This window comes from Octopus bimaculoides, chromosome 6 (assembly GCF_046866305.1).
Source record: "Octopus bimaculoides isolate indiv1 chromosome 6, ASM4686630v1, whole genome shotgun sequence".
In the NCBI taxonomy this organism is placed as follows: Eukaryota; Metazoa; Mollusca; class Cephalopoda; order Octopoda; family Octopodidae; genus Octopus; species Octopus bimaculoides.
The window spans coordinates 36,563,039-36,588,038 of NC_142933.1; the positions used below are offsets into that span (position 1 = coordinate 36,563,039).

The following is a 25,000-nucleotide window of genomic DNA, read 5'->3' on the forward strand; positions in this document are numbered from 1 at the left end:
GGTCCGCGGGCGACCACAGTAGCAGCACGAGGTCGATCAAGTAGCAGAGCAATCTCTCCTGCAATTAATAAAGAAAATAGATATTATTTTCAACTTATTGGTGCCCCAGCATGGCCGCAATCAAATGACTGAAACAAGTAAAATAAAATAAAAAACGCATTCAGGGGTAGCCTTTCTAGAAAGACCTTTGAATATTAACAAGATACTCTAGAAAGATCTTTAAATATTAAGAAGATATTCTAGAAAGATCTTGAGATATTAAGAAGATACTCTAGAAAGATCTTTAAATCTTAAGAAGATTTTTAAATATTAAGAAAGATCTTTAAATATTAACAAGATACTCTAGAGGGATCTTTAATGTTAGTTTAAAATTCTTAACCCGCAGCCAGCAATTTCAGTGGGGAGGGGTTATGTTGATTACATCAACCTGTGTTCAACTGATACTTATTTTATTGACACTGAAGGGGTGAAAGACAAAGTCAATCTTGGTGGAATTTGAGCTCAGAATGTAAAGACACAAAATGCCGCTAAGCATTTTGCCTGGCATGCTAATGACCCTGGCAGCTTGCCACCTTAAAAGTTCTTTAGATATTAAGATATTGACAAAGGTTTGTACCTGCTGACCCTAGTCATACAAAGCATGTGAACTTGATTATAATAGTAGTAAAATACAAATTCCCAAGATATGATAACAATTTCAAAGGCATGGTATAATATTGTGACATCACAACTATTATTCCAGGGACATGACAAATCACAATTACTATTCCAGACATATGACAGCAATATTTACCAAAATAATCTGATGGACCCAGGCGTCCGACTTCAATAGGTTCTTCATTATCAGCACGTCTTTGTAGAACAGCAGCAGTTCCCTGTAGAAGATAGGAATATGTATAGTATTTAGAACAGTAAGCCACTGCACAAGATTATCTGTGTGTGTGTGTGTGTGTGTGTGTGTGTGTGTGTGTGTGTGTGTGTGTGTGTGTGTGTGTTTATGGTTTTAAAAAAAAAATGTGTTGTATACAAGTTGGCATTAAAAGTATGACGACAGAGACTGTTACACATGAGTGGTTTGAGAAGACATGACTACAAATGGTTTAAATACAGCTCACTACACTTCCAAATAATCATTAGCTCTTTGATGTCAGTTGCTATACAACACGTATCAAGGAAGTCAATCTTAAAGCTCACAAGTCAGAAGTTGAGCTTACATCACAAGTTGAGATCATTCCATTTTTTTTAGCACTAGCCTAAGCTGGGAAAATGAAGCTTGTCTTTAAAATAGATATCACAGTACTTTGATCTGTTCTTAAATGCTGATACCTTATCCAATATTGCCAATGAAATGGTGGTACTTCACCTTTTACCTCTTGATTCCCAAGTATATTTCAAGAGAGCTCTGATGTTCTACAGTTGCTGACAACAAGAAAGAGTTGATGTTTGCTACAGGTAATTTGTTGAAGAAATATTTGATGAGTCTGAAACAGCTAGATTGGTGGAGACAATAGAATAGTATTGCTTTTAAGGAACAGAGTCCTACATTTCAGCAACTGCATGTCAATCTTTTCAATCTTCATTTATTTGTACCATTTTTTGCTTTGTGACTTAATGACATGAAAATATTTTGCAACACTGGTTTATAGTATGTATGTGTGATCATATATATATATACACACACACACACAGACTTAGAGACAAACAAATATGCACGCACACATAAACATATGTTATACACATATACTTAATACAAATTCTGTGACCTAAGGTCACTGGTGATTGTGTTAGCAACAATTAGTCATAGGTGAGTTCAATAAGTTTATTTGTCATGGAAAGTGTGCAGAAATTGACAAATTCACTTGATGTGAAAAAAACTGAATCCTCAAAGAGTAAGGAAAGAGAAAAAGAAAATCACGTTAGCAACACATCTTTTTTTTCTCCTCTTTCACTCCCAGGCTAAGCTTGAGATTTTAGATTCTTCACATATCACAGCATATATATATATATATATATATATATGAGCTAACCACAGTTATTTTGTGTTCTTTGCTACATTGGTTTCTATTAACCCATTTATTCTATCAGAAGAATTTTTATTCATTAAGATAGAAGAAATACACATAATTATATATATATATATATATATATATATATATATATATATATATACGTAAAATGCACCATTTTGAGCGTGACCATCGCCAGTACCGCCTGACTGGCCCTCGTGCCGGTGGCACATAAAAAACACACTACACTCTCGGAGTGGTTGGCATTAGGAAGGGCGTCCAGCTGTAGAAACTCTGCCAAATCAGATTGGAGTCTCGTGCCGCCTCCTGGTCCACCAGTCCTCAGTCAAATCGTCCAGCCCATGCTAGCATGGAAAGCAGACGTTAAACGACGACGATGATGATGATGATGATGATATATATACACACACATATATATATATATATATATATATATATATGAGTGGTGTGTGTGTATATGTGTGTGTGTGTGTGCCCACAATACGTTCAGTAAAGTGATGATAAAAATGGCATCCAGCCAGAAAGAAAACCACACCAAAAATGGAATATATGAGTGAAGAGACATGGCCTTCCAACCCATCAAGGACAGTAGTAACTCTGAAAGATATCTGACCATAACAACTTGTTCAAATATCATCAGTCTATGTTCACTCTCCATATTGGACACGTTGTCATGGTCAGTCTTTATTCAGATTTCTTTCCTTCAAGGCATGATGGAGGACACTGTTTCACTTGTATTTTCCATTTTTAGTTTGGTTTCAATGGCTGGATACTCTTCCTACCACCAAAGTGTAAAGTGTATGGTACTAATCTTGCTGAAATGGACTCAGCTGTAGAGTTGACTGTTAATAAATATATCCACTCTATCCAACCTATGTATTGAGTAGTTGCAAGTAGTCATTTAGATCTGCCTGGTCTCATATTCATATATACATACAGAGGTGTGTGTGTGAGTGTGTGTGTGTGTATATAAATACAGTGTACATTTAAATACATAAGAAATGGCCATAATAGGACATCTAACTCGCTAGAAAGAATAGTTAAAATCCAAACTACGCTAGACCACTGGTAGCAAAAAATTTCTAAGTAATTTTTTTGCTACCCTGAAATTTATTAATATATACATCCCTCATACACGTAATTACATATATTGTGAAGATAAGACTGCTGGATTTTAATCCCTTTTTTATCAATGACTTTTCATTTTTCTCTATTAGTTTTTTATTAATAAAAAAAAAGCTGTTTCTTATGTGCGCACATACACACATACACGCATGCGCGCATGCACACACACGCACACACTTAAAAATCAGTAAGCTATGAGTTTATATATTTTAATGTAACATCAAAAATAGGTACTTACTTCTGTGATAATGAAGAAATCCTCTCCTGGTTCTCCTTGTTGGACAATCTGCTGACCATCATCAAACTGGACTGGTTCTAAAGCATCAGCAATACTTAATCTCTCCCATTTATCCAAATTATCTGTGGAAGTGTCAAAAAGATTATAAAATTGTAGTGTCATAGAGTACAAAAAATGCTATATAGAGTGCAGAGTACCAAGACATAAGTTATGGAATAGCACAATATAACTGAGGTGTAATAAGATATAATTACTATGGTATAGATAATTTGTTAACGAGATCTGAATTATCAATCAATGCTGCACAGATGACAAATTAATCACAGTGATGAGAGTGTGAAATATGGATTAATAGTTAAACTGATGCAGATATGAAGTAATTTATTGGATAAGATATCAAACCAGATGCCAAGTAGTGAAGAGTTCAATATCTGCTAGAATGTTTATACCTGTCAGGATAATTATATTTGCCTCAGTTTATCTAATTACAGAACAGGTCTTACACACTTATAATATATTTATTTAGGACAGATTTGTATCCTATTGAGAAGTATATTTCTCTCCTCTGCATAATACTGCCAAATCCTCTGCTTTGTGAATGAATTAGCTATGTATTACAGATAGGAGTAAATTCTAGCAATATTCACAGTTTATCACAAACTATAACTATTTTAACTACATGTTACAATACTAATATCATAATACTCACCTATTATAAATATCACCCACTACAAATATATTATCTGTACATTACAATGCTACTATAACATTTTCTCATCAAAAATATATTAACTATAAATTAGTACATCACTAATATCATAGTCATTATTACAATACAAATAACAAAGTCACCCACTAAAAATACATTATCATCATCGTTGGTTTAACGTCCACTTTTTCATGTTCACAAGGGTTAGATGGAATTTGGTGAGGTAGATTTTTCTATTGCTGGATGCCTTTCCTGTTGCCAAGCTTCACCTATTCCCAAGTAGTGATATTTTCCCCATGACCAGACATGTTTTCATGGAAGTTTGGTAACAAAGGACACCACTTGAGTGATAGTGACATTCATCATATGATGTAAGGCAAAGAGACAGTAACATGTACACACACACACACACACACACACAATGTATATGCAGTAGGTCTCTGTCAGTTTCTATCTACCAAATCCATTCACAAGATTTGGTTGGCCTGAGGCTATAGTAGAAGACACTTGCCCAGGATGTCACACAGTGGGACTGAATCCAGTGCCATAGGGTTGGGAAACAAACTTCTTACTACACAGTTATACCTGCGCCATAAGTTATAAATTACTACCACATAAACATCATAAAACTTACCCATATTTACTAGCAGTAATACCTGTCATTGATCAGGTAATTACTTTTACTGTTTCTCAGGCCAAGAAACTAGAAAAATGGGTATATCATATAGAAGACTAGCTTTACGGAATCCAGTTGACTGCAATGGCACTGAAAAGGCTGCATGTCAAGTTGAACATCCATTTGTCACAGTTCCTTTTGGCATTTGAATAGGCGGTATGACAAAGGAGAATTAAAAGATTCAGTCTGAACGTGAATGAAGCTAGAAGAATAGCTATATCATATAGAAGAATAGCTTTACGGAATCCAGGTGACTGTGTGATGGCACTGAGAAGGCCACAGGTGAAGTGGAAGACCCATTTGTTATGGTTTCTTTTGACATTTGAATAGGCCGTATGCCCAAGGAGAATTGAAAGATTCAGTTTCGAACCTGAACCAGGGTGAGACTATGACTACAGATTCAGATTTATTCACCCTGTATGTGTATATTATATAAGAGAAAAACACGTAATAACTGAAGTAAAAAAAAGATGGACCTCATATACAAACTTCTGTTTGTTCTTCAAGTTGCGATCCAGCAACTTTTAGTGTTTGGCCCTGAGTTTTATTAATGCTCATGACAAAAGAAAGTGGGATAGGAAACTGTAACGGCTTAAATTAGAATGGGACATTTGACGGTATAACTGGTATGCGAGGAACGAAGACAGTGTCACCTTTACCACAACAAGTGAGAATATTTGCCTCAATGCAGTTTCTCATAGCTGTGTTCACAATGAGTGTTCTACCATTGCATAGTTTTTGTTGAGACAAGTTAAGCAATAGCGTAATAGGATATATAGAAAAAGCATAATAGCTTCCCTTGAACCACTTACTTTCATTTTGGTGGACAAACAAATGGACAGAATCTCTCCTTTATATATATATATATATAGATATATTACCACAACACAAATATCATAGTCACCCACCATAAATATATTAATTATATATTTTTACAACATTAATATCACTCAACATAGGTTAACTGTATTGTAGAACATTAAAAATATATTACTCACCCAGTATGGACACTTTGCAAAGAAACTCATCATACATTTTCCTTTTCCTTATAGTGCTGCCCTGTAAATAGAATTAAATTATTTACATCCTGTCATATCCACTAAAACAATGTAACAAAGATTAAGGTAAATAGATACATCTGACCTGATGTTAGTAAAGAAAGCCACAGACACATGCAGCTTGAAATTATCAACAAAAATAACTCATGTAGCCTAAAGTCAACATGGTAGGCCACATGTAACTAGAATTTATCAACATGTGGGGTACATACTGGTAAACTGAAATAGCATTAAAATATTAGTTATTTCAGTTACTGAAATAGTAGACACAAGAAGAGTCTGCCAAAGGTTGACCCAATTGAGGGACCAGCCACCCAAATTGACAGTACCCTGGTAGATAAAGCAATTAAGGATATGAAGATAGGGAAAGCACCTGGCTCATCAGGAATCACCAGTGAGATGTTTAAAATATTGGGTGGTATGGGTTATGGTCTTGTCACCCACATCGTAAATTACCAGCAGTAATTTAACATGGTGGGCATAACCTGAAGTTGTCAACATGTTGGACACATGTTGCTTATAGTTACCAACAAGAATGCATGCGGCATGAAATTATCAACAGATCTTGAACATTTGATTTGATATAGAGAAAGGGAGGGGTTAAGAAATGGTGAGAGAAATTGCATACATTGTTGTATATGTGCATAGATATAACAGACTCATCTCTTTCCTTCTACACACACACACACACACACGCGTGCATGTAGCCTACATTATATGGTTTTAAATGCATTATAACTAGTAAGGTGGTGTATAGGTAGAACTGTTACCACGTTGAACAAAATGCTTATCAGCATTTCTCCTAGTTGTTTATGTTTTGAATTCAAATGCGGTTAAAATCAACTTTATTTTTCATCCTTTTGAAATTGATGTTATCAACTTTTTCCCTCTCCTAAAAACTGCTGGCCCTGTTCCAACATTTGAAACCATCATAACTAGAAACTTACTGTCATGATGTTACTTTATTGTTTCAAGCAGATCTCTGATCCACAAGAATTGTGGTACATACATAGTCGTCAATGAAACAATCAGATCTATTACTTGTGATATTCTATACCTCAATGGAAAAGCACTCCAAAATGTAATGATTTATTATACAGGGTGTAGTGCCAAAATTTTATAGAGTCTTTTCTTCCAGTGCCCAGGCTGTTTTTGTACATCTATAGTGTCTTAGTTACTGTACATATCAGCAAGATTGGTATTGTACATGCCAGCAGAGCTTTAAACCAATGAAGCTGCTGCCATTTCTATGTTTGAAGATTTTTAATGTTTGTCTCGGGAGACTGGGGAACAATAATGATTTTAAGATGGTATTATCATTATGTTTGGGATGTTGTGAATCCAGAGATAGTTGTATATGTAGTGTAAGGGCTAGTCCTGTTGTTTAACCCCAGGTCAGTCTTGATTGAGAAGATCTGGAATCAAACGCATTCCAGTCATGATACTCTTGTGTTTTCCTTAAACATTGGAACTACATTATTCTTTTTTTATGTTGTAGAGGATATTTGGCTACTATTTCTAGTGATTGCATAAAGTTTCACTATGAGGACTGAAGTTTATGATGGCATCAACCTACATCCCTCAAATCCTGGTTGTCTTTCATTTTCAATATTTCTGCTTCACTGCATCAATGGTCAGCAGGTATGAGATGGGCACTAAATGTATGCACAATGGGCCTCTCCATTTTAAAGATAAAAACAGTGTATGCACGTATGTGTTGAATACTTGTGTATTTGTATGTTATATGTTGTTGAACATATGGACGTATTGCTACTTTTGAGGATATGCATAAGTTTGTAAATATATGTTGTTGAATATATGCATGTTTTAAAGCCAAAAACCACACAATAATGTCGCAACTTACCATAAGAATACGACGGTAACTGTCCCTGTCAATACCCCAAAGCTTGACATCGTTTTTAGCCTGAAAAAGAGAGAAAACATATTTAATATCAACAGATTATTGGGAAATACAGTATTCTTGCACCACTATTGATGAAGAAGACATGTGGAAAAGACTGGAAAGGCACAATTGAGGCAATACATACACAGATGACATTTGAAAATAAGGACCAACACATTAGAAACACTCTATACATATTTGATACAGATTTACCATTCAATATTTAACACTTTTGTATTTATGATTCATTGATTTTGCTGTGGTTCTTTCTTCATTTCAAGAAGCAGACATATTCATAATTTCACTTTATATATCCACTCTAGTTTATATATTCATTCGACACACACACACACACTCTCTCTCATGACAGCCTGACTTGTTTCATTTTTGGTCATTCTGAAACAACCTACCTCTCCAACAAAACCTGAATTCACTTGTCCTGGTCCTAGTGGGGTAATACCATTCCACACCTCATTTTTAAACCTATCTAATTTGATTTTCTGAAGTCTGTCTTAAGCCAAATCTTTTGTCTCATCTCAATATTGTGACTGCTATTTCTTAATGCTTTACCAATTCATAAAACTGTAATTGTATTTTATTGATTAATAATAAATCCATTATTCCTCCAGTTACCTTATTTATGAAGAACACAAAGAAGTATAATCTGTACCAAAGAGATATAGTGTGGCTGAGACCAAAATATATAAATTATGATGGACGAAAAAATCCTCTGGACATTGAAATACAGACATATTTATTAAAAGGAGGTAGGTATAATACGGAATATAAGAGGTGTATTTTGGTTTAGCTTGTTTTATATGGTGGGGCATAAATGAGAATAGTCCAGAATAAATGCTAGGGTATAGACCAGATTAGCCCACTTAAATCCCTGATATATTTTGGCAAGAGGTTAATGTGGGCTAATCTGGGTTAACTGGCTGGAATCCACTTCACTATATTCTGTAACAACCACATCTAGCTGTCCATCTATCCTACCCAGATGTCTAGACAGGAGTGGTTACATGTTGCTACACTATGTTACTGTATAAATTAATAATTCATTACTAAAGATTTTCACCATTTATAATATTCCCTCATTAAAAATACCATACAATATGTTATTTTAGGTGTTACATTAATAAATAATAACTGCTGGCTGTTCAGCTATCTTTTGTGTATGGTTGGTATGTTACTGAAATGGTTAAGAGCTGTGGATCACTAAATTATGTAATCAATGCAATCAAATGAATAATTTCTTTGTAGACATATTCCTGCACTTGGTTTACATGCAAGCTTTCACATGAAGTGACAGCAGAGAAATATTTCTTTCCATCTTCCGGAAGACATGCTCCACAATTCCGGTTTTGACAACATTTCAATAACAACTGCATCAAATCTAGTTGCAATAATTCCATCAGCTGAACCATTCTTCTTCTTCTAAAGTTTGCAGTCAGTGGTAGTGGTGGTGGAGAAGCATGAACAAAGGAATGCTCCTGGGTGTCAGTCACAAACTGATGACAGACTATAGAATAAGTTGGTGTTAGGTTGTAAGGTGTGGGGTGAAGATAGTCTTATTGTTTGCTGGATCATTACAGACTATACAAGACAGACAGACAGAGGCCAGTCTTAACAGACATGCTGTGTGTTTTACTTATTTCAAGCACAGTGTTATGATAACAATAGACTCTCATTTCTTATATAATTAAATCCACCTTTTACTCCTCCTCCTCCTCCATCTCAACAACAACAACAACCTCAATCTTCACATCTTTACTTCTATGACCACAATTAAATGACTGTAGGTTATCTGTATCTACCTACACATAACACATATAGACATAGCCGAGTGGTTAACAGGTTCATTTCACAACCACATCACTCCATAGACAATCCAAGAGCATGACATCTCCCTCAGGTTAATATCTACTATTATAGCTACACTTTGACCAATATATTGTGAATGGAATTTGGTTGATGGTGCCTCTGTATATGTGTGTGTGTGTGTGTGTGTGTGTGTGTGTGTGTGTGTGTGTGTGTGCATTATTGTTTTTTTTAATGTTGAGTTATAATAAAATCAGTTTAACATTTAATTGAAGGATTACTGAATACTTTTCGTAGAGTACATATACATTTTGCTTTTACAAGAATAGTAGTGATTATAGCTTGGAAGCTTTTGCCAGCAAGACTTCAATAGACTGCTGTCTGATGAAGGCAATCAGGCTGAAACTTTAAAGTCACTGACACTACTATTCTTGTAAAAGAATTATATATATATATATATATATATATATATATATATATATATATATATATATATATATATATATTATTCAAAAGAATTCCAACTCTGTTTTTTATGTTTTATTTATATTCTTATAAAATTAATGTAGGATATAGAATATAGAATATATAGTGTATATAGTAAAATGAAATGAAGTATTGAATATCTTATTGAATAAATGAAATATTGAATATTAAATATTAAGGGACTAGTATACTTTCCTGCTTTCTAGCAGTCTTCAAGGTCCAATGTGACAGACACACACATACACAGTCCAACCCATGCCAGCATGGAAAATAGACATTAGATAATGATGATGATGGTGTGTGTGTGTGTGCACACGCATGCATGAGTGCACACAAGTGCAAGTGTGTATGTGTATTAGGTATGCATGTATCTATGTATCATTATTATTTGATGTCATTTTCCATGCTGGCATGTAAATGTGTGTGAGCGTGTGTGTGTGTGTATATATATATATATATATATATATATATATATATATATATATATGAAATGTACCCAATCATATTACAGGAGTCACAATTCAAAATACTGAATTCACAAGTGTGTGTATGTGTATACATTTTTTTTTTCCTTTCTTTTACTTGTTCCAGTCATCTGACAGTAGCCATGCTGGAGCACCGCCTCTAGTCAAACAAATCAACCCCAGGACATTCTTTGTAAGCCTAGTACTTATTCTATCAGTCTCTTTTGCTGAACTGCTAAGCTACAGGGATGTAAACACACCAACATTGGTTGTCAAATAATGGGGGGGGGGGCAAACACAGACACACGACTACTTTCAATTTCCGGTCTACCAAATCCTCTTACAAGGCTTTGGTTGGCCCGAGGCTATAGTAGAAGGCACTTACCCAAGATACCAAGCAGTGGGACTGAACCTGGAACCATGTGGTTGGGAAGCAAGCTTCTTACCACACAGCCACACCCTGTACCTATATATACATTTCCTTATTTGTATATTTCACACAGCACCTCCAGTAAAAACAACAATAGAATATGATATAGAGTAAAAAAGATAACATAGCTACTTAATAATAAAATAGAGATTGATACAATAAGATGATCTGGTGGTAATAGGATTGGGGATTTGGCAACTGGGGACAATCTAGTGGCTGTAGAGTGATCTTTAAATAATAAAAACTACAAATGGATTTCAGCTCTAAAACCTGCTGCATGGACTTAAAACACAAAAATCAAACACATCCAAACACATATATCAATGTAAACCAAATGATTAAATGATGGTTAGGTGCTGCTGATAACATTTGAGATCATTTCTATTTCACTGTCTGTCAACAGAATGTCATAAGACATTAAAGAGCCTCTAAGAGTTAATTTAAAAACAGTAGCTAAATCTCCTTAAATCACACTAACTTAGAAAGACAAAAATAGGGATATATTATGTCAAAAATGACTAGACACTAAATACACAGCCCACCACCTGATATCCAGAAGGGGCTTTGGTTATTTTAAGGTCTCTTACAGAGAAATGTTATTTACTATTTATACAATAATGATCTTCATTAATGTAAGATTATGTATATACACATTTTACCACTAAAGCCAGTATTTGGTATGACAATGCTACAGAGATTAGAAATCAGATTGTTGTTTCAAGAAGCAGGAACAGAACAATGAGATTATCTGTGAAATTCTTTGTTATTTCAGCACAAAAATCAGATTATCTGTGGAATTTTTTGTTTCAGCTCTATGTTGTGTGAAGCTTAAATTGTATAGTTATAGACACACAAACATACAAATTTGCATGTATGTACAAGTTCATCACAGTAAACACAAAAACTTGTATACAGATGCAAAAGTACACTTATACACACACAGTATTCAATAGACACAAACAAACACATGCTTCAAAACAAAACATAACAACCATATCAATCTATGTTTACACAAATTCCCTCTCTATGCTAATACATGTGTGTAACTGTATATACAATATTATAGAGATACACATACATGCACACACTGCCACTACTACAGGAAGCAATTTTGATGTTAATTCAGTAAACAAACTATATGTGAAGTTATCTTTCTTGGCATCAAAGTAAACTGAATTTTGTTGAAAGAGCTTAGTGGATTGGAGACAGATTTTTCTAAAATAAATCCTATTACCATAGAGAGATTTAATTCTAAGCACCTCCTAAGTAATTTTGTGATAATTATTGTTCAGTGAAGTGTTATCTTAACCAACCTTAGTAAGAAACCCAATTACTATGCTATTTATCTGTGTGTGTGCGCGCACACGCACATATATGTAAAGTACATCTGCATACACATAAGAAGGGCACTCCAGTACTCCAGAATTGCATGTAGATGTTAAAATTGTGTGAGGCAAATATACTGGAAAATAGTTTTTGCCGAATGATTACATATCAAATTATTTACTCACCGTTACACATGTTTCGTTTGTTAATAGGAGTTACAACACTGTACATGCAAATTGTACAAGAAATGGAATGTGTAATGGTGAATAAATAATACCAAGAACTTTTTGCACCATCCAGAACCCAGCAATAAAATTCTTCAAACTTGTTGTTCTTGATACTGTAAAGAGGTCTAGAACTAACATTATCTGCAACTACTGAACTTATAGGCATCCATTCAGACAAACATTTAGAACATCATCTCAAGGGTCCTTGAGATTTGAGCCCTTTTTTCCAGTTAAGCAGTTTAGTACTAGAAATTAACCAGAGCTCTCATGGCACTCGTAGAGAATACAACTTGGCTCTTGCCAGGCAAATGAAGGACAAAGCTTCAACAAGATTCAGTAGTTTCACATCTTCTAGATGATTAATGGCCAAACAAACACAGTTAAGTCAATCCCAATGTCCTAGTCTCTCTACAAGTGAAGATTGGTAATTTATGTATGTATTTATGTTCAGCCTTCCCTTAAATAATCATCATCATCATCATCATCATCATTGATTAACGTCCGCTTTCCATACTGGCATGGGTTGGACAAAGCCAGGGAGATGCACCAGGCTCCAGTCTGATTTGGCAAGGTTTCTATGGCTGGATGCCCTTCTTAACACCAACCAATCCAAGAGTGTAGTGGGTGCTTTTTACGTGTCACTGACAGGTGCCATTGATGTGACACTGGCATCAGCCACAACTATGATCTCACTTAGCTTGAGATCATATATACAAGCATGGTCTCAGACACCTACCACTGCTTTTGTGAGGCCCAACGTTTGAACAGTGCTTTTCATGTATCAGTCAAACAGCACTGGCATCAGCCATGACTATGATTTTACTTAACTTGACAGGTCTTCTCAAACACAGCATATCACCCAATGTTTGAAGGGTGTTTTTTATGTGCCAGTTACACAACACTGGCATTGGCCATGACTACAATCTCACTTGCTGGTATCGGCCATGACTACGATTTCACATTAAATGTTCAAACGTTTTGCTTCTATTTGTAATATATGCAGCCAGCCTAATCTCACGTCATAATTAATACAACAATTACACTGGCTATAACAACAGCAATCCAATTAGTGTTTGAGGTTTTCAACCTCATCAATACACCTTGAAATATCAAGCAAACTTTTTTGAAGAATTGAAAACAGAATCTCTGAGCTACTCAATAATGATTTCAAAAACCACTAACAAAAATTTCAACTGAAAATCTTCTAAGATTGCAATGAATCCCCATGCCTGTTCTAATTCTGAAGCACTCCAACCCTCTGGGTTTTTTAATATTGTTGAAGATACCTCAGAAAACAGTTATTATGTTGGACAAAATAGATACTTGTCAAGATGAATAAACCTAGTGTGTTTCAGATAACTTTGGAAATCACCTTCCAACAATTTCATACAGTAGGGCTATTCAAGCCATTAATTTTGAGAAAAAAGTTGAAATTCTCTTTCATATTTGGAAGAAAATTTGACATTCATGAATATTTGAAGCTGACTGAGAGAGTACCAAATTAATTGAATGTGCATAACAATGTACAAACATGATATTCACACCAAAAATCTCCTTTATTCTTTATTGCATTCCATTCAAAATGTCCAGTCATCATGTTCCCTCCATAATAAGTTTGTGCAATGAGTTTTTGGCCACAGTTAAATTCATTAATAAACTGTCAAACTTTTGCCAATGATGCAGCTTTTCTCTCTTTACTGACATCAATGTATTCCAAAAGCTTTTCTTGAGGCTTTTCATTCTCATCAAGAAATTGCAAAATGTGTAATAATTCAGATTTCATTCAAAGGTCTGTAGTCTTATCAAACATAACAGCAACAAATACTGTTTTAATGATCATTCCTTAATTTCACCTTCAATTGTAGTAGCTATACAGTTATCTCATTTAGAATATCACTTGAAAGTCCAGAACATGTGCAGTTGGCATTTTTCTTAATGAAATCTAAATGTGATCTTAAACAGTCATTGTATTCTGCTACTGCTTCACATTTAGCCAGAAAATTATCTTTATTGCTTGATTCTTCTGTTTCATCGAATCCTCTAAAAGGTAATTCTTGACAGGCCAAAACTTCAATACAATGAATTAACCTTTTCCAATATATCATGATTTTTCTTCAATGATCTATCATGGAACAGAATCGAAGCAGCTTTCCGGTGATTGATCACTGTATTAATTCATTGGTTTTCAGAGTAATTACAGAATTCAGATGGTTTTGAGAATTTTGTGTCTTGTCAAAGCTGTAATCAAATTGTGCAAATTGCAGTAGCCATCCCATCATCTACTCATACTATTCATAATATTTGGAATCAAAATAATGGTGACATTCTATACTGCTCATTTTGGTTCAAGTTTGGGCTTCTTTTTTCTGAGATTAATAATATTCATCTTTTCTTCAAAGCTTCTTGTTGCAAAATCTCAGGAAAGTAGAAAGGCAACTGAGCTAATTGACTCTTTTGCTATACTGTGGGTGAATGAAAGCACGAAAATGTTTTTTAAATGAATCAAAGCTTTATTCTAACAAAAGATTTTGGTGTTACTTTACTTTGTTACATGATCTTTTTTTTTTTAATATTTTTTAATATTTAAGATTAAATTTTAGAGCATTGGTATGGATAAATAAATGAAAACTTTACTTTTTAATCGCAAGAAATAAACTTTAAGTGAGTAGTAATGAAGAAGAAAATTCAGGTCTTGAGAAGGGATCAAGAATATGCTCCAAGGATAAAAACTTCTTAAAAAGCTGTAGTTACTCTTCAGTACTGAATAACCATACAAAATAAACCAGAATCAGCAATAAAACAAAGATGCAAATTGACTAAACAGCCATTTTTCGTCTAAATCTGTCAGACTATGAGGACAGCTTTAAGCCCTTTGAATAGGCAAGTCTTTAATCTCAGCTGCACAGGGCAGTAAAAACATCAGTACTTCAAGAGAAAATATGTTGAGAGTGTTTGCTGGCTGCAGCTGGAAGACAAGCAGAAAAAATTCTGCTATTCTCTGCTTTTTTCTTCTTGATATCTCACTCTTTTGCTTTGTCTCACTTTTACATGTTTCCTTCTCAAAGAAAACAACAGTGCTCGGTCCAGGAATTAGACCTACATTCTTCTAATCATGAGCCCAATACTCTAATGTACACACACACACATGCTTTGTGAGTGAATTTGGTAGTTGGAAGCTAAAAGAAGTTTCTCACATGTGTGTGTGTGTGAGAGAGAGAGAGAGAGGGAGGGAGGGAGGGAGGGAGGGAGGGAGGGAGGGAGGGAGGGAGGGAGAGAGAGAGAGAGAGAGAGAGAGAGAGAGAGAGTCCTTGCCTTGACATCACATGACAGATGTAAATGAGTATCACCATCATATAGACAGTGTCCTTCATTCCACACTTCTGTAAAAAGCATGTCTGGCCATGGGGAAATATTATCATGCTTGGAAACAGGTGAGTGTTGATGACTAGAAAAGTATCAATGACAAAAACTAAAAGAATTAAAGACAAGAAGCAGGGCATTTTGTTATCCTGAGAAGCTTGCTTCCTAACCATGTTTCAGTCCCACTGTACACCATCTTGAGCAAGTGCTTTCTACTATAACCTTGGGCCAACCAACGCCTTGTGAGTGGATTTGGTAGATAGAAACTGAAAGAAGTCCATCATGTGTGTGTATGTATCCTTGTCTATACATCCTATGAAGGTTGTAAATGAGCATCAACATCATGCAAGCAAGGTTGTTTGTTTCCAGTTTACCATGAAAACATGTCTAGCTTAGGGAAAATATTTAAGTTAAGGACATTTGGCCATAAAAACTTGACCTCAACAAATTCCATTTGCCCCATGCAAACATGGAAAAGTGGACATTAAATGACAATGATGATGAAGACTAACATACAATCAGAGGCATTGATGAATTTAGTAAATCAACGTCATTGTGCACCAGATTTATAAACAGAACTATCCAAACTTATATTATTCACTGAAATATCAGTTTCTGTTAGAATACATTCTAGTAGAATATATTTATTATTGTTGCTTGCTGTTTATTAAAAGTAACTGTTTGCATTAAGTGTAGCTACTATACTTATAGGCATCCATTCACATTTATTCTACTTTGCAGCATGCTTGGCACCAATTTTTACTGATATATTTTCTTTGTTGGCCTCTATCAGCATTCACTTATCCCCAGAGTATTTCATTTCATCATGCAGTAAATTTAATATATTTTCCTTTCAAGGTCAATATAATGTTACTACATATGATTCCGTTCTTCATTAAGTATATATTGTATTTACATGCACAAAATCATATATTTTCCCTTCAAAAATACATTTACCAGATACATGATAAACATACGGAAATTGCTTTTTCCCCACTCAACAAAATATCTTTATTAACACAAGTATTTGATGTTAAGGCACATCTTCTATGTTGGAAAATACAGTATTTGTTCATTCATTTTTACATCTGTTTTTCCATGTTAACATGGGTTAGATGAAATATATTACTGAGGCATTATTTTACAACTGAATGCAATTCTTATTACTTAAAACCACTTTACCTGCTTTTCAAGTACAGGAGATTTTGTTTCATTTGCTTTTGGAAGTGCAAAGCTACAAGACAATTTGCTAACAGAGAAATGTCAAGAAACATTACTCTCTATAGCATTTTCATGTGATGTGTAGAATGTAAGCTTTTCATGCATGCATGCACGCACATATGCACACACACAAAACATAACTTATGGTTATCTATTGAATTCAATGTTGACCAAACCACCTTCTTCCTTTGTAAATCTTTCAATGACTAATTTTTAAAGAGCAACACCAGATGATGCAGCTACAAAGGAGTTCAGGGAATCATTACTGTTACAGGCATGATATGGACAGGCAGGCGTGATATCTTGAGAACTATGGTGACCATCCAAGGTCCATGATCCACATTGCAGGAAATTGTATCTGTGCAATGAAGTCTTATAATAGTGTCAAGGTGTGCATTTCATATATCACTATCTACAATATGAAATCAATAGATCCAATGGAAATCCAAGAGAAATGGTGCCTCCTCTGAGTTGCAAGAGGCTGCCAGAAATTCAATCTGTTGGAAATTACCTTAAAACTAACTACCACAGTTTATTTTCTCTCAAGAAGCACACATCTGTAGATAACCGAGTGTTGTTTTTATAACAGAGGAAGTGTAGAGACACTACACACACACAGATGCCTGACTGAATGTCCTGTTGTAAAGAAGACACCAAATTCACCATGATACAGCTGAATAACCTGTTTGTTGGAAAAGTGTGGAGGAGTCTGAACACACTGTTGGTAAATGTGCTATGCCATGGCTGTCTCTCAGTGAAGAGCAAGAGATGTTGACAGAAATCTGGATGCACCACAGACATATTTATCACAACAAATATATAACATCATTATTATTATTATTATTACACACACAATTACAACCTATGGCTCTTTGAAGAGTGGAGAATGGAAAAGTTCACTAAAATGGGGAGTCATGTTGTCTAGAATAGTAGACATTTAGTAAGTTTAGTAGATAACAGAGAATATGATAATGACTGTTTAATTTTCCATAGTCCTACATCTCAGTTAGTTATTAACTTCTTTCAAAGATAAATGGAGCAGTAAGGACAACCATCACCTTCGTTCTACCTCATTACAGCTGAAATTGTGAACAAATAAGTATGCAAGCCACTCAAATGTCTATGATGGTTAATCAAGTGTATTCAGACATGAAGTTATATCTAGCTAGACTACTGACTACCAAGTGGCTTAATTCAACTGTGAAATGAAATGGAATTAATCACTTAGACACCAGTAGCTGAATGAAAGCTAAATAGTGGTCACTTTAAAGACAGAATGCTTTCTCAACTTAAATGATTTCCATGAAAAATTCTTGATTGCCTGAAAAGATTTTTTTATAGATTTGGGATTGAAAGGAAAGAAAATGGATTAATTAGAAGAGACAAAGTAACTAGGTTAGGACTGTTTAGTAGGTTTAGTAGAATATGTATAAGTGAGTGTGTATAGCCATATACAGTTAAGAACATTACATTGCAATCACAAGATCCCTGGATCAATCCCACCATGGGGCACTTGGAGCAAGTGTCTTCCCTTGTAGCTTCAGGTTTATTAAAGTCTTCAGAGTGTAATTTGGTAGATAGGAAGTGTGCAGAAACACATTGCATATATGTACACATATGTGTGTGTGTGTGTGTGTGTGTGTGCGTGTGTGTGTGTGTGTGTGTGGTGCGTGCGCACATAAGCATTTGTCCATGAGTGTGTGTGACTATGTTGGCTTCCAGCTTTACTGGTGTAAACCAGTGTTGAATTGTGTCCCTTTATATCAAATGTGCGACTTAGAAATTCAATAGAGATCAATAACGTAATTAAACATTGGAACTGATATGCTCAACTTGAAGACAGTGCTCCAGTTACAGTCCAATGGTTGAAATCAGCAAAAATGAGTGACTATCATTCTCATCGTTGTTATTTAATATCTGCTGGAATGGATTGGATGATTCAACAAGTTTGAGAACCATGTCATGCTTCAGTGTCACTTTCAGTATGGTCTCTATGGTTGGCTATCCTTCCAAATGCCAGTCATTTTACAGAACTTTGTTGTGAGTGAAGGGTGAATGAATGAGCACTGTTCAAGATATGCGAACAGTGTGCTCTGCTGTTTTGCCCCAAGTCAGCCCTAAATAAGCAGGCCTTTGGTCAAAAGAATTCCAGCCATGACCACCTCATCTTTCTCTCAATTATTGCCTATCTATGATTACATTATGCCTGTCTATGATTATATTATGATTTAAAGAAAAGTAGGTTGTTATTACAAGCAGAGTAGGTGACCATTTAGAGGTACATTCTTTGGCCTATATGCTATCTAGGGTAGACTGATATCTTACATAGGGTTGGCAGCTTTGTGGAACAATAGTAGTTAGAGTCTCTGAAAAGGACACCAGATGTCTGATTCAAATTTTATCACACCACTTAAATCACCATGAGGAATCAGTATGGTTTTTAGGTGTGTATTATTGGTAAATGATATTGTGGTATTATGAAAGCATTATTTCACATATGTAACTCCAGTGTGGAAAGAATACATTTTCATGGTCCACTTTACAGAACATTTTCAAGGATTATCAATCTGTAATTGAGACAAACATATTTGACATAAACAGGTTGTACATCACTACACTACTTGCAATGTATTACTGAAGTGCACTGTACTACACAGCAGAAGACTGCAGTAGCATGAAGTACACTGGTGTAAGTACAACTGAAGTACATTGTACTTCATTTATACATTACAGTAGAAGATTGCATTACATTTTTATATAAAACAGATGACAGCCAGCAACTTACCTTAACAGTTGCTGCTCTAGGTATGCCATAAATAAGGGCCAGTTCTCCAAAACTTCCGCCTTCACCAATGGTGGTTACATGTTCATTGTTTACATAAACCTGTAAATAAAATAAGATAGAACATATAGTAAGCAATACATTGGTAAGCTGTAGTAAACATATAATAAACAATACATTGGTGAGACAGATTGTAGAAAACAAATACACTGGTGAGGCAGACTGTAGTAAACATAAACAATACATTGGTGAGACAGATAGCAGTAAACATATAGAAAACAATACATTGGTGAGGTAAATTTTTGTAAACATACAGTAAACAATATATTAGAGAGACAATAGTAAACGTAGTAAACAATATACTGAACATAGTAAACAATATACTGGAGTGAGAGACTGAATTTACAAGCACTTAGTACAGTAATGTTTACATTATTAAACTGATGCTTTTAACAGAAGTTTCTTCCATAAAATTCTTAAGATTTTCTTTTATAAATTTAAAACTGATGATTTAGTATAACAGAATAAGAGATAGATTGGTCTCAAATGAGTTAATCATGAATTCTAATTATTTATTGATGTTTTGTATCTCAATAATGGAAGACAAACTATAGAATTATTGGATCAATAAAGAGGTACAATAGTTTCAATTTGGTCAGCTTTCTTATGTATCTCATTTGATTAATTTTACTAATCTACACACACACAAACAAAATCTTATCAGGTTTCGTTTCCTACACATGTACATTCTTTCTTCTCTTCCTTTCCCCTATGATATTTATTTCCTTCTCTTCTACTCATATTTCTTGCTTCCTTGACCTTGTTTATCCAACCCTTTCTCCTGCTCAATCCTTCACCTATTTTTCCACTGAGTATTTGTATTTCTCACCCCCACCCCCATGCTTCTCTAGGTTTTTTTTTCTGACAAAGGACTAATGTTTGAAATGTTAAGACACTTTCTATTTTCCATTAAAGCATTAAGCTAATATTTTATTTGCCAAACTTGGTTCTAATTGTGTTGTCCTTTTAAAAGTTCATGGTATTTAAAATATATATATATATATGACAGGGAGAGAGGGGTATAGGTGTGTGGATAAGGAGTTCATTTTATTCTCATATGGTCTTCAGTTCCATCTCATTCTGCAGCATCTTGGGCAAGTGTCTTCTACTGTTGCCTCAGGTCAACCAATGCCTTGTGAATGGATTGAATTCCATAGATGGAAACTGTATGGATGCCTGTTGTGTGTGTATGTGTGTGTGTTTGTGTTTGTCTCACCCATCACTTGCCAATAGGTGTTGATTAGTTTACATCTCTGTACCTTAGTGATTAAGCCAAGAAGACAGATCAAGTACCAGACTTAAAAAATAAGTACTGGATATATATATATATATATGTATGTATGTATGTATGTATATAAATACAGGTTCACATAAACACATGTATGTGCAAGTATGCGTATATTTTATGAGCAAATTGTATGTATTTCTGCAATGGTGGTGGACATACAGAAATCTAGTTGCAACTATGTAGCACTTAATAGGAAACCCACTCCAACTGTAGTCTTAAATTGATTAGTCTATCTGATGGAATATTTTACACAATAACCTAGAAAAGTTGATCTTTTCAAACGTTTATGGATTAAATAAATGACTGACATAGAAATTGCCATAAATTTCCATCAATAAATAACATTGATTACATTGATTGGCACAAGGTTACACATATACATATGGATAATGTAAAGGTTCACTATGTAGTGGTGAAATAGAATTAAACATACAAACACATTATGTGTGTGAGTGTGTGTGTGTGTGTGTGTGCATGGATAGATAAGTATGCATAGTATAGCTGAATGGTTAAGAAATTCACTTTGCAATCACAGGTTTCTAAGTTCAATCTCACTGCTTGGTAACTAATGTAAATGTTATTTCCTATAGCATAGAACCAGTCCACACCTTGTAATATTGAGTAGATGCTTGCTGTGGAGCAGTCCATCAGCTAAATTATATTTGTAATTCAAAGGTTCCAGCCTTGTCAAACTGAGTCACACTGATACCAAGAGAAAATTACATTAAGTGTACACATGCGCAGGCATATACAGTGTGTGGCAGAAAGGTTGCTCGGATTACACAGGTTAATAAAAAACAAATACATGAAGATGCATGAAGAAATTTTGTATTTCTATGAAGTTCATTAAATGCCATTTTTTTTCTGTTTCAGGTAGTGCTCACCATAGCCTGGAGTGGAGAGCATTGTGCATTTATTAGAAATAGAAAGTATTTTCTTATATCTTCATGCATTTGTTTTTTATTAACCTTTGAAACCAGGGCAACCTTTCTGCTACACACTGTATGTGTGTGTGTGTGTGGGGGGGGTAAGAAGCTTGCTTTCCAACCACATGGTTCTGGGTTCAGTTCCACTATATGGTACCTTCGGTGAGTATCTTCTTCTAAAGCTTTGGAGTGAGTGGATTTGGTAGACGGAAACTGAAAGAAGCTTGTCGTATGTATGTATATCATCATCATCATCATCATCATCGTTTAACGTCCGCTTTCCATGCTAGCATGGGTTGGCACGTGCCATTAGTAATTACTCAGGGTAGGCAGTTGGTGACATTTATGTAGTAAAACACATGAAAAATAAGTGAAACACAGCTGTGTGACTGAGATGAAGGCAGATTTACTTCTACCATTATAACATGTAAAGAAAACATTGTAGAAATGTATGCAGCACGTGTATTACAGCAGTACTATGCATAGCTTGAATACTGAGATTGAAAGGCAGGAGCAAATTATGTCTACCTAATCTACAAATAAATTAATATTTTGCATTTTATGCATAGTAATAAGAATAACCTTCGTAATTTCATTGAATTAGGTGCATATTTTGCCATAAAAGGAAAATGTTGCTATTGATCTTATTTTATTCAAGGTAGGCAGTGCCTACCTTGCCTACCTAGGGGGCACGCCCCGGACATATTCATGTGAAAGCCCATGGCTCAATGGTTAGAGTGTCAAGCTTGAGCAAGACACTTTATTTTACGTTACTCCAATTCATTCAGCTGTAGAAATGAGTTGTGACATCACTGGTGTCAAACTGTATCAGCCTTTGCCTTTCCTTGGGTAATATCAGTGGTGTGGAGAGGAGAGGCTGATATTTATAAGCAACTGCTGGTCTTTCATAAACAACATTGCCTGGACTTGTGCCTTGGAAGGGAACTTTCTAGGTGCAATCCTATGGTCATTCATGACTGAAAGGGGTCTTTACTTGTTTTACTTTTGCATATATGTATGTCTGCGTGTGGGTATATATAAATATATAGAAAGAGAGAGAAGGCAAGTAATAGGGGATACAAGTAGCAGAAAAATTGAGTGATAGACATGACGAGTGACAGGTGAGTTAGAGAGAGATGAGAAACTAACAAAGAGGCCAAAGATGTAGACTTGACAGTATGCATATACTCACAACCCTACATATATGTACATACACAAATACACATATACATGTGCAAACGTGTTTCCATATTAGGGAGTGCATATATGCATACACTCACACACACATCTTATTTTAATGCCCATTAGACTATACCTGGTTTGGCAATGCCATTTGATTATGCCAGGTTTTCTCATGCATATTAGAATACAGAGCATGTCACCCTGTCAAGTCTTGTCTTAGTTGACAAATGTTAGGTATTGGGACTTATTCCTGGCAAAAAAACTTCTGCAATTGTCTCAGTAGGAAGATGGCATTAGTTGTATTTCTTCCTGGCACAAAACCAAGCTGCACTGCATCTATGTTAATTCTCTTCCTAATCAATTTCGCAGTAACTCAATTGCGCACTAACTCTTTCAGTAAATTTCATAAATTGGCCTAAAAGTTTAATACCTCTGCAGTTTCCTCTTTTAGCACATCTCTTTTGCCTCTGCAGCAGTTAACAATGATGCTGCTACTACAAGAGTCAATGGGTATGACACCTTCCAGTACTTTCTGATTTACTTTGCTGGTAACCATCCAATGTCCTGCTCCACTTGACATTTTAAGCATTTCTGTAGTAATTCCTGATAGGCTGAGTGCTTTCCCTATCTCCATATCTTTAACTAGTTTTGCTGTTAGCATGAATGGCTGATGCTTCTGTAGGATGTAGTAAAGGTAGACCCTTTTTCTTACACATATGCATACACACACATACATGTACACAAACACACATAAGCACGTGTGTGTGTATGCCAGCATGAAACATGGACATTAAATGCTGGTGATGATGATATACAAAAGCATTAACTGTATTTGTGAATTTCTCTAAGACTGTGTCAACAGAAGAACTATGTTACCTGCTGTCAAAGCTATTACCATCATGAAAACCCATCAATCTTTATGCAAAGTACAGATGATTCAACATCAGCACCTATCTTTCAGCGAGACACCCTAGCTCCTTTTCTCTTTGTGACTGTAGTGGACTACATCCTAAGGCAAAGTCTTGACACCATCTAAGACACGAGTCTCACTATTCAGCAGAAGTGGTCAAGATCATCAGTATAGGTTCAAGAGACACAGGCTCCATTGACATATTCCACCCTGCTCTATTATTGTTGCTCAATGAGAGTTAGTCTTTACTGGGCACTGCTACCATGCTGACCACCAGGTCATATCAGATGTTATATTTTGGAGACTTCCAATCCAAATGGAGAACAAAGACCACTCGACTAAATTGATTTTATTGGCAGAGATGCACTACGTAAAATTGATGATCTACTAAAGTTAATAGGGGATGGAAATCCTTGGTTTAGTGTGGGAAGAATATCTCGGTTGCAGTTGCTTGAAGAATAAAATGTATATATTCCTTTATATAGAAAAATGAATGTGTGTGTAAGAGAGAGAGAGAGAGAGAGAGAGAGAGAGAGAGAGAGAAAGAGAGAGTACACACATATTACTTGGGCTACAATCACATACACATATTTATGTATCTGTGTGTGTACATGTGTATTATACTACGTGATTTAGATGCTTTAAAAACTGTATCAGTTCCATATAAAAGGATTGTTATGGTGCTGACATTAACCGAGGGCTTACAATGGCATCTTCTAAGAAATATAGAATCACTTGCTAGGGAAAAACTAATTGATCTAAGATCAATAACAGATCAATG

General features: G+C 35.1%; 1 protein-coding gene across 5 annotated transcripts in view; it reads right to left on the reverse strand.

The window, feature by feature from the left end:
- The window catches only part of LOC106881659 (cAMP-dependent protein kinase regulatory subunit), a 457,628-nt gene that overhangs the window by 676 nt on the left and 431,952 nt on the right, over nucleotides 1-25,000 (reverse strand). For all 5 annotated transcript variants that reach the window (XM_014932124.3, XM_052968906.2, XM_052968905.2 and 2 more), the window contains exons 6-11: nucleotides 19,857-19,955; nucleotides 7,698-7,757; nucleotides 5,774-5,834; nucleotides 3,391-3,512; nucleotides 794-875; nucleotides 1-58 (exon numbers count right to left, since the gene is read on the reverse strand). The exon at nucleotides 1-58 is cut by the window's left edge. In XM_014932124.3, coding sequence (XP_014787610.1) covers nucleotides 1-58; nucleotides 794-875; nucleotides 3,391-3,512; nucleotides 5,774-5,834; nucleotides 7,698-7,757; nucleotides 19,857-19,955 — 482 coding nt within the window. The remainder of the gene's footprint in view (nucleotides 59-793; nucleotides 876-3,390; nucleotides 3,513-5,773; nucleotides 5,835-7,697; nucleotides 7,758-19,856; nucleotides 19,956-25,000) is intronic.